The 10,609-nt window shown below is 39.5% G+C and overlaps 1 protein-coding gene across 1 annotated transcript; it reads right to left on the bottom strand.

Annotated features, from left to right (window-relative positions):
* Positions 1-2,393: 2,393 nt before the first annotated feature.
* Positions 2,394-8,841, bottom strand: abrab (actin binding Rho activating protein b). Its single transcript, XM_024298433.2, has 2 exons — positions 7,686-8,841; positions 2,394-3,600 (listed from the first exon to the last, which is right to left on the bottom strand). The coding sequence occupies exons 1-2, from the start codon at positions 8,375-8,377 to the stop codon at positions 3,117-3,119; spliced, it is 1,176 nt and encodes a 391-aa protein (XP_024154201.1). The 5' UTR covers positions 8,378-8,841; the 3' UTR covers positions 2,394-3,116.
* Between the last annotated feature and the right edge of the window lie 1,768 nt (positions 8,842-10,609).

The following is a 10,609-nucleotide window of genomic DNA, read 5'->3' as shown; positions in this document are numbered from 1 at the left end:
AAGAAAATATATTTTTTTATGTTTTGGGAGCTGGCCAAACTACATGAAAACAAAGGAGCAGATACTGTATGTTCAGGTGGAGCGACAGTAAACCAGTACAGTGAGTCACGTCAGAAGGTAATGTGTGCCAAGTCACCCTGTCAAGATCGGCTGAGATTAAATACGCTTTCCTGTCCTGCAAGCGTCTGCTCATGTGAAAGAAAGTGAAACCACACACAAAAAAACACGCTCGTATGCAGAAGAAGACAAAGAAAAGCATTTTTTACTTCCTGTAAACATTTTTTTTAATTACAGAAAACACTTTAGGTCATTGATACTGATTTTGTTTTCTTCATGAACAACTAAATACTTTATCTGAGCTAAAAAACAAACAGGCAGAATGATAGTTTTTATTAGTGCTATAAGTCATGACACAGGATAGAAGCAATATCACTTCAGATCTTAGAATGGGATTTACTGTTAAAACAGGGAAGTTGTGCTTTGCAGAGAATAGCATGACAGACCTGCAGAATGACTGAGGTAACACAAGGATGCAGACATGAAGAATGTATGACTTGGGGAGTTGTCAACATTCAATAATCATGTTTTTTTTGTTTTTTATCATGTTTTATGGGCTTCAAAATTCTCTTTTTAGTAAAAATGTGGAGCGGTGCAACAATTTTCCTTTATTTTTTTATTTTTGTGCACTTTTAGGTTTGTAAAATAATATTTTTAATTTCCGGATGAAGTTTCATTGGTTTATTTTAACTTTTTTACACCATTTTTTTTTAAAAGAATGTTCAATTGGTCTTTGTTTCTTGTTGCTCCATTCACAACTATAGCAGTATGAGTTAGGTTCCTTTTGTCTGCTCCTGTGATGTAAAAATCAGATTTTAGGTTAACAAACAAACTAAACTAAAGCATTTAAGAGGATAATCTGGTGTGAGGGCGGAGCAAAAATGGATCAAGCAACCAGCAGCTAAAGAAAAGTTGTGAAATGTCGGTTTCCCATTATACTTTTAATTACTTTTGGCACATTTTCTTATTCAGAATACTATTTCTGAAGTGAAAATTGACATGTTTCCTGATCAAACTTTATGGCCAAAGCCCAAAAGAATCATCTGAATATTCTAGTGAACAAGCTCATTCCTGTCGGTAAAGATGCAGTAAAATCTTAAACATAAATATTCCCTGCTGTAAACGATCACAACAACATCCTGCAGATGTGTTATTTGTGGCGGCAAATCGGGATCAGCTTAAAGATAATCAAAAACCAGACTGAAAATTAGAAAAAACAGAATTGTAAATTTGAAAAAGAAAAAAAAAAATTGAAAGTTGGTTTAACTCAAAAATACATGTTAAAAACTTAAATGTATTATTTAAAATTTGAAAAAATAAAATTGAACATTTGAAAAAAAATAATACTCTAATCTTGAAAGAAATCTTGAAAATTTGAAAAGAAAAAGAAAATTCAAATTTAGCAACAGGCTAACATTTTAAACCAATTTAACAATTTTAGCAATCTTGGTTTAAAAACGTTCAGCTTGTTCAGAACATTTTTGCTTGTACTTTTGGTATTTATAAACTTAATAGTTTTTGAAATGTTGAGCAAAATATAACCGAACATTAAATGAATGAGAAAGTCGTCAAATTTCAAATTTTTAAGTAGATTAGCATAACCTATATATTCATGGGTTATGTTTTCATCTTTTATAGTATTTTTTTTTTAAATTAGGGTTTACCAAATATTTTAGCAACGTTTTTGGCTAATTTAGGTTACTGAGAAATTTTGTGTCATTTTACCCTTTAGTAGTATTCTAGCAATGTGCTAGCGCTTTTGGCTAATTTGGCATCTGCTGAGGTTTTTTATACTAATTTAGGATTTACCTAATATTTTAGGAACATGCCAATGTTTTTGGTTATTCTACTATCTACTGAGGTTTTTTTTTTTTTTTTAGTCTAATTTAGAGTTTAGCTTAGCAACATGCTAACATTTTTGACTTATTTAGTTTGAGGAGAAATTTTGGGCCATTTTGGAGTTTAGCTAGTATTTAACAATGTGCTAGCTTTTTTGGCTAATTTGGCATCTACTAAGATTTTTTGGGCTAATTTGGAGTTTAGCTCATTTTTAAGCAACATGTATAAGTGATTTTTAAGCAATTTTTAAAGCAATTTCTCTAAAATTTAGGTCAACTTCAGCGCACTTTCATTGTTCTTTAACAAAATTTCCAGTCTTTTAGCAAATTTAACATTTTCAGGGACTACATTTAGCAAAAAACATTCACACTAGCATTATCACAGGGAATGCCATCCATCCATCCATCCATCCATCCATCCATCTTCTTCCGCCTCATCCGGGACCGGGTCGCGGGGGCAGCAGTCTAAGCAAAGATACCCAGACTTCCTTCTCCCCGGCCACTTCCTCCAGCTCCTCTAGGGGGACCCCGAGGCGTTCCCAGGCCAGCCGAGAAACATAGTTTCTCCAGCGTGTCCTGGGTCTTCCCCGGAGCCTCCGCCAAGGGAATGCAACTTTTCTACTGCTAATTGTGAGAATTTCGTTTTAAAATCTGAATGAACCATTATTTTTTTGCTCAATTTCCTTTAAATATTTGTCTTTTTTTAGAACTCACTTAATCATTTTTGGGGCCACATGGTTGCTGGAGCCTATCCCAGCTACTGTAGGGTGAGGGTTGAGTACACCCTGAACAGGTTGCCAAGATTATACAATTTAGAGACATAATTAAACTCATGAAGCGTGTTTTTGGACTTTAGGATGAAAATGGAGTGTCCGTAAAAAAATGACGACCATGCAAACTCCAAACAAGAAAAGGGATTTGAACCGGGGACTTCTGGCCAACCACTACACCACCATGCAGCTCAGCCAGATTTTAAACAGTCGCAGTAAATAATTGATCATTTGAATATGAGCAAAGAAGAGATAAAAGTGTTCAAACTGTTAAAAAAGACACCAATCTTGTGTTTTTTCTGCCCCAGAAACTTGCATTTGTCTGCTGAACAATATCATCAAACCTCATTCTCCGACCTCCATCCACGCATGTCGAAAAATGAGGTCAGAGAGGCACAGCAACAGACATGGTTGACATAGGCAGACCATAACAGGATTTTCAGAATAAAAGTCACACCAGCAGGGTAATGATGACTCCATCGTCCTGACCCTGCCACAGCATCTCCCCTTCAAACGCCACTTTCCCGTGTTTCCTGGCCCTCATCAGGATCCCCACCACCTTATCAGAGATCCGAACGTATCGGTCAAACAGCTCTCCGAATGTGACCCGCGTCTTCCCGTCCGGGTCCGGCTCAGCCATGGTCCGGATCACGTAGCACATGTCGTCTATCTCCCGGTGGATGTGCTGCTCGGCTCGTTTCGCCCTCTCCGCTGTCTTGGTTCCCTCCTTGGGACGGCCGTAGCCCTCCTGACCCTTTTGGAGGCGAAGCGACATGGAGTAATCGTAGTCAAAGTATTCGCTGAAAGGGTTCAACTTCTGGTTGACTGTGTGCTCAACGGCCCAGTTCTGCCAGCGGCTCTTGAGGTTTCCCACGGCGCTGTATGTCTTGGAAAAGGTGTTGATTTTGTTTGCGTCCTCCGCGTCCTTTTTGTACCTGAAGGACATATTGGAAAGCATTTTTTAAAATTTTTTATGAGTTAAAGTAGCGACTACCCACCCCCACCCTAAATGCCCCCCTTTGACCCCGCCTCACCAGCTGAGATGCTGCAACACACCACTTACCCTCCCCTTCTGCTCCCGCCGACCTGGTCAGAGCTGCTCGTGACAAATTCATGAAAAAATATTTTTTCAAAGTGGCGGCTTTTCTGTTGGTTTATCTCCATAGCAACAATTTAATTTTTTGGTCCCCTGGGTCTGACAAACCTGTCTATGTAACTTTTAGATCAGTCAATAAAAGTATAATTTTGGATTTCCTTAGCAACTGAAGTTTTTTTGTTAACCATGCCCACATTACTGATATGTTCATATTGTACGTTATATCGTTTTGTTCAGCTTATGCCAAGGATTTATGTATAAAATTTTCAATAGATTCCGGTGAAAAATATGAGCGCAACAAGGAACTTTTGCAAGCTAAGCTAGCACTGTCAATCTATTACTTCTAAAAGCATTTTTTTTCTCAAGTACCTTCCCAATTATGCTTGAGGAGTTAAAATATGTAGGGTTTTAAATATGTGGAAGGTACTAAAATTGATAATTTTTTCTTAGAATTCAAGATGGCATCCTCTTTCCAAGGTCAAAGATCAACAAATGGTCAATTGGCATTGTAGAGTTTTTTTGGTGAGTTTATGAATTTGTGGTGGGGGTGACATTTTCTTGCAGTAAGAAGGAAGAATTGTGAAAATAATTTGGTTCTTTCAATATGATTGCAGGAATTTTGAGTGGGACCTGGTTGTGGAAAAGATTGCAAATGACAATATCAGCTGTGAGCAGAAATTAGGCAACTTACACAAAACCTAACCACCCCTAACTCTAACACCAAAAACGGTTCAGAGATTGGGGTTAGGGACCCGGGACCATGGACCCCACATACCGGGATGTTGAACCAAAATGAAGTAAATAGAACGGGGATAGGTTATGGTGGCGGTGGTGCCGCGGTGGGGCGGTCGACTCCTGATCAGAAGATTGCGGGTTTGATTCCCACCTTGGCTGCCCGCGTTTCGAAACATCCTTGGGCAAGACACTGAACCCCACATTGCCTCTGGTGGAGGGTTGGCACCAGTTTTTGGCGGTGGACCCACCACCAGTGTGTGGATGAGTGTGTGAATGGGTCTGTGGCTGTAAGGACTTGGAGATAGTGAGGTTAAGAGCCGGGACCATGAACCTGGCATACCGGGATGTTGGCCCCAGAAAACTCAAATAGTGAGGTTAAGGATTGCAGGTCCATGAGCCTGGCATACCAGGATTTTGGTCCCAGAAGATGTTCAGATATCGAGGTTAGGACCTAGGATCATGATCCTGGTTTATCGGGATGTTGGCCCCAGAAAATTTGGAGATAGTGGGACCCACGAACCATGAACCTGGATACCGGGATATTGGGTCCAAAAGACTTGGAGATAGTGGAACCCACGAACCATGAATCTGGATACCGGGATGTTGGGTCCAAAAGACTTGGAGATGGTGAGGTTAGGACCCGGGATCCTGAACTGGGATGTTGGCCCCTGAATATGTTTAGATAGTGAGGTTAAGGATCTAAGACCATGATCCTGGTATATCAGGATGTTAGCCCCTGAAGACGATCAGATAGTGGAACTATCCCAAGAATCTGGCATACTGAGATCTTGGGCCCAGAAAATTAAGAGATAATGAGGTTAAGGACCATGAACCCGGCATACCTGGATGTTAGGCTCAGAAGACTTAGATAGTGAGGTTGGGGACCCATAGGACCAAGAATCTGGCATACCGACATATTGGATCCAGTAGATACAATGTAATTAGGGGAACAAGACTGAGAACCTGGGGAGTCTAAAAAATACTGTCCTAGAGAGTGCCAAAATGACACCCTCTAGTGGTCGAAATTGGCCATGAACCGGTCCCGCATCCCACTGGGATCTCAGGTTCGGACAGCTGGGTCACCTGATTTCTTGTCCCGTTGACTTCAATGAGCGCTAATCTCAGTGGCCGCTATAGTTGGAGCTTTGCAACCAAAAGTCCGGTTCCTCAGGTTTTAAAAGCCCAACTTGAAGCCAGTTTACCCTAACCCAAAAGTGTACAGAGATTGTAGAAAAAAAGCAAATTTTTTGAGCAACATGGAGAGACTTCTGGTTCTGGTCAAGGAATTCCTGTTGCAGATGTTTTTTTAATCCAAAAGCCAAGAAAAATCCCCAAATTGATCAATATTTGGCATAAAGAAAAAATCCCAGAAGAACTTTCACAACCACTAAGCTCTTTGTTTTAAGTTGGCACTGACAAGCTATGAAAACGTAAAATCTGTTTCCTTAAGAAAAAAAAAAACAAAACCTATGTCATGGATGTAAACAGGGTGTGATTGCCTTCAGCCAGAAACATTCCTGCCCTCCAGGCGCTATTGTTGAAGCTGTTGCTGGAATTGAAAGCCTGTAAACGCTCAACCTTTGCATCCTTAAACATGTTGAGGAAGCTAGAAGCTCATTTCTTCTCAGAAACGTGAGCGCAGCGGAAGTTGTTTGGCTAATTTTACGAGAAGTTGCAGATTATGCCACATGAAGAATTCATAATCTTGCATTTTAGCGAAGCTGGTTATTAAAAATAAAAATAATTAAACATAATGCTACATTTTGTGGTTACAGTGCCAAATTTGGCATAGGTGTGCCCAGGGATCTCCACTCTCAGAAAAAGCTTGTTAGCCACCAGAAAATCTGAGATTTTAAAATATAAAATGTTGAGACTGAGGCAAATAGAGTTGAATATTTTTGTAACAGTTGAGTGTCTGGCCACCATCTTTCCAAACAGCCACCATTTTGGATTTTTCTGGTGGCTAACTTGCTTTTCTGTAATTCTATGGTATATCCATCCCAAATTTAGTGCTTGTATTTATATTTTTATACTTTTTAAAACTTAAATTAAGATAGTATACTTTTTAGGTAATTATTCGAGATAAATCATAGAAGTTCATGAATTTATTTTAAGTATGCTTGGATTATATTTATCTATACTCAGATATATTTAGCCTAAATGTTTCACCATCCTTAAATATTTTTTACACAGCATTAAAAGTAGAGTAGATGTATTGTTAGGATATTCCAGTATATTGAAAATACATTTTAATACACTAATCAGTAGAAGCTTATTACTTGTAAACTAAAAGTAAACCTTAAAAGCTACATTAGGTATACAGTACTTCAAAGTGTACTTTCATAAACTTAGAGTAAACATAAAGTTTATTGCCAGTAAACTAATACTATACCGGAAAGGTTACTTTAAATATATTTCTAAATATACTTTTTCTAAACTAAAAGTGACCCAATTTAGTCCAAATAAATATACTTGTTAGTAAACTGCCAGTATACTTTTTAAGTGTACTTGTGCACCTCAGAAAATATTCTTTTAGTTGAGTATACTTTAAAACATATACTTGAAGTATACTTATTCTTGGTAAGGGAAAATCCACAATGTATTGGAAATATCCACGTAAGCTAAGTACCAAAAGACTTTATATTGCAGGACTATTTAATTTCCCTGAGTTTTGACATTACTCAAGTATTTTTTATATGCTAAAACCAGCTCTGTGGCCTTGTGGTAGAGTGTCCGCCTTGAGACTGGACGGTAGTGAGTTCAAATCCAGGTCGAGTCATAGCAAAGACTCTAAAAATGGGACCCAGTGCCTCCCTGCTGAACACTCAGCATTAAGTGGTTGGATTTGGGGGTTAAACCAACAAATGGTTCCCGAGTATGACTGGGTCTGCTGCTCACCCCTCCCCCAGGGGATGGGTCAAATGTGGAGAACAAATTTGGCACACTGCGGTTCTTGACAGCTATTGGGACTTTAACATGTTATGACTCTACTACTCCACGTGTTTTTCAATGATGCATACTGTAGTTCAAACATAATGCACAGTGGTCGATATCTGCTAATCTGGTTAGCTACAGTGCATGCTAGTTAATCGCAGAGACTTCTGGGGCATTTCTAGGGCACTGGATTTGGGAATTGTCTATTTGTACACTCTGCTTAAAATGGTGCAAAAAGGGAACTCAGATACTCACGTCGAGACCTGAGGTCTTCTTATCCTCACCGTCTCCTCCTCAGAGTTGTTTATGTCTTCAGAAATGTTTATCACGCATGTTGGAGCATCTTCTCTGGCTGGTTTCTCAGTCCCTGCATCCCTGCTTTCCTTTTTCCGTTCCTCTGCCAGTCCTCCTTCGTCTTTCGAAAGCTTTTGCTCGTTCTCCATCTGCTTCCAGCTTTTGGTCAGAGAGGACACCATGTTGGAGCACTTCCTGCGGCGCGTCGGGGAACTTCTCTTCCTCAGCAGCCTGTCGATCTCCTCGTCCGATGGCAGAGGCTCCCTCTTCGTCTTCTCAGTCAGGAGTCCGACGGTTGCACCTTTTTCCTGAAGGGTCACAGTCTTCACCACCTGCTTTGTTTTGATGCAAGGCTGGCTGGAGTTCTGGACTCCCTGAGGATTTGAGGTTTGGGCCACAAGGATCTCAGAGGTTTTCTGGGCTTGAGGTGGAGGCGGCTTCCTAGGAGACCACGTCTTTTTGGGTTCTGCTGTCGGATCTTCCAGTGAAGGGGGAGCCCAGCCGGTGGGCTCGCTGGCCTGCTTCTTCTCGTTCTCAGACACCCAATGCTGCCAGCTGCTCGTCAGGCTGCACACCATGCTGGCAGCCCAGAGCTTCCTGATGTTCTTGTTGCTGGAAGGTTTGTTTTGGGGAGCTTTTTTCTCCTCAGACATGTTCACTTCAGAATCGCTGGTGGAGACTCATCTTCTTCTGCTGCTTTCTGTTGCTGGCAAAAGCAAACATGATGGTGGAAAGTATTTGAGTCATGCCGGGCCGAGCACCCGACCCGATCGTCTTTCTGTGACACCGATCACCCTCCCACACTCGTGTTTCACCCCAGATGAACATGTAATTAGAGGTGAACAGGCCTGGTGGGGCGTCCCTGGAGTGAGTGCACAAACACTGGTCAGACTTTCAGGTGACCTTTTGAGGTCTTGTGTTGGAACTTGGTGCTGATCACAGTTTTTTTCCAATCATCTTTAGATCTATCTTAAAAGTCGTCCTTTTACATGCAACAATACTAGTGTGAATGTTTTTTTTTTTTTTTGTTGAAAGTAGTCGCTGAAGATGCTAAAGCAGTTTGCAGAAAATGGTGATGCAATTTACTTTAATTGCTGTAGGGATTTGCTGAAATTGTAAAAGCTATTTCCAAAATGTTATATTTGCTAAAAGACTGGAAATGTCATTACAGAACTATGAAAGAGTGCTGAAGTTTACCTAAATTTCTGAAAATTTTGTAGTAACATTGCTTAAAAATCCTTAATACATGCTAATTTTGAAAAAATGTTTAGTGTGTTGCTTAAATATGAGCTCAACTCCAAATTAGCCACAAAAAAACCGTAGTAAATGCCAAAAAACAAGCTAGCATATTGCTTAAATACTAGCTAACTCCAAAATAAACTAAAAAAATTCCTTAGTAAACTAAATCAGTGGGCTGCACGGTGGCGCAGTGGTTAGCGCTCTTGCCTCACAGCGAGAAGGCCCCGGTTCGACTCCCGGCTGGGATCTTTCTGTGTGGAGTTTGCATGTTCTCCCCGTGCATGCGTGGGTTTTCACCGGGGACTCCGGCTTCCTCCCACCGTCCAAAAACATGCTTCATAGGTTAATTGGAGACTCTAAATTGCCCCTAGGTGTGAATGTGAGAGTGGATGTGTGTGTGATTGAGGCCCTGAGACAGACTGGCGACCTGTCCAGGGTGTACCCCGCCTTCGCCCTTCAGTAGCCGGGATAGGCTCCGGCACCCCCGCGACCCCGAAAGGGACGAAGCGGTCAGGAAGATGGATGGATGGATGAACTAAATCAGTCAAAAATGTTAGCCTGTTACTAAAATAGAAGCTAAATTCTAATTTAGCCTCTAAAAACTCCAATGGATTAAAACATTGGCATGTTGCTGAAACATTAGCTAAGATCCAAATTAGCCTATAAAGACCCCAGTAGATAACAACTTAGCTAAAAACGTTAGCATGTTGCTAAAGTATTGGCTAAATTACAAATTAGCCTATAAAAACCTCAGTTGATAACAAATTAGCAAAAAACTTTAGCATGTTGCTAAAGTATTGGCTAAATTACAAATTAGCCTATAAAAACCTCAGTTGATAACAAATTAGCAAAAAACGGTAGCATGTTGCTAAAGTATTGGCTAAATTACAAATTAGCCTATAAAAACCTCAGTAGATAACAAATTAGCAAAAAATGTTAGCATGTTGCTAAAATATTAGCTAAACACCACAGTAGTCTATTAATTTCTCAATAGATAAAAAAATGAGTTAAAAACGTTAGTTAGATAGCTAATGTCTTTCTCTGTGTATTTAAATTTGGCTTACTGTGAAAACTACAGCTTAAAACTGCAATTTATTATACTTTTCTTGGTTTTAAACTAAATTTATTTATTGTTTGATTTTAGCTGAAATGCTTTTTCTGTTTCTTATAAAACACAAACGCCTCAGAAAAAATTGCAAATAAGAAACATTTTGTAGACCAGTTTACTCTTTTCAGTAACAAATCTTTGTGATTTAATGTCCTTTTTCAAATATTTTTTCATAGTTTTATACCACCTGATGTTGTGCAGCTATTTTTATCTGGACCTCAGTGGAGCCACCAGGGTACAGCAGTAAAAATAACCTTCAGGACTTGCTAACACGACAAAGCAAAAAATTTTAACTAAATTATAAAAATAAAATTTTTTTAAAAAGAATCACATTTTTTCTGCAGTCACACTCAACAATTAGAATATTTCTGTGGTTTCCGGTAAAAGTGCTAAAACACATTTAAAATTAGTATTTAGCTCTGTGATACCAGATCATTTATAGACAATTTTCTTGTTATGTTCAAACAGGCTTCTATTGCGTCTCGTGGATCAGAAAACAATATTTTAAAGGATAGTTTTACCTTCCTAATATGATTAT

Source organism: Oryzias melastigma, linkage group LG11 (genome assembly GCF_002922805.2).
Source record: "Oryzias melastigma strain HK-1 linkage group LG11, ASM292280v2, whole genome shotgun sequence".
Classification (NCBI taxonomy): domain Eukaryota; kingdom Metazoa; phylum Chordata; class Actinopteri; order Beloniformes; family Adrianichthyidae; genus Oryzias; species Oryzias melastigma.
Note: the sequence above shows the minus strand (reverse complement) of the source record. Positions and strands in the feature narration are given on the sequence as shown.

What these genes read in the sequence shown, in the direction of transcription:
- abrab (XM_024298433.2), bottom strand. Translation starts at nt 8,377, where the DNA reads ATGTCTGAGGAGAAAAAAGCTCCCCAAAACAAACCTTCCAGCAACAAG. An exon ending in AGAAGACCTCAGGTCTCGAC is followed by an intron (nt 3,601 to 7,685) that starts GTGAGTATCTGA and finishes TATGTCCTTCAG; the next exon opens with GTACAAAAAGGACGCGGAGG.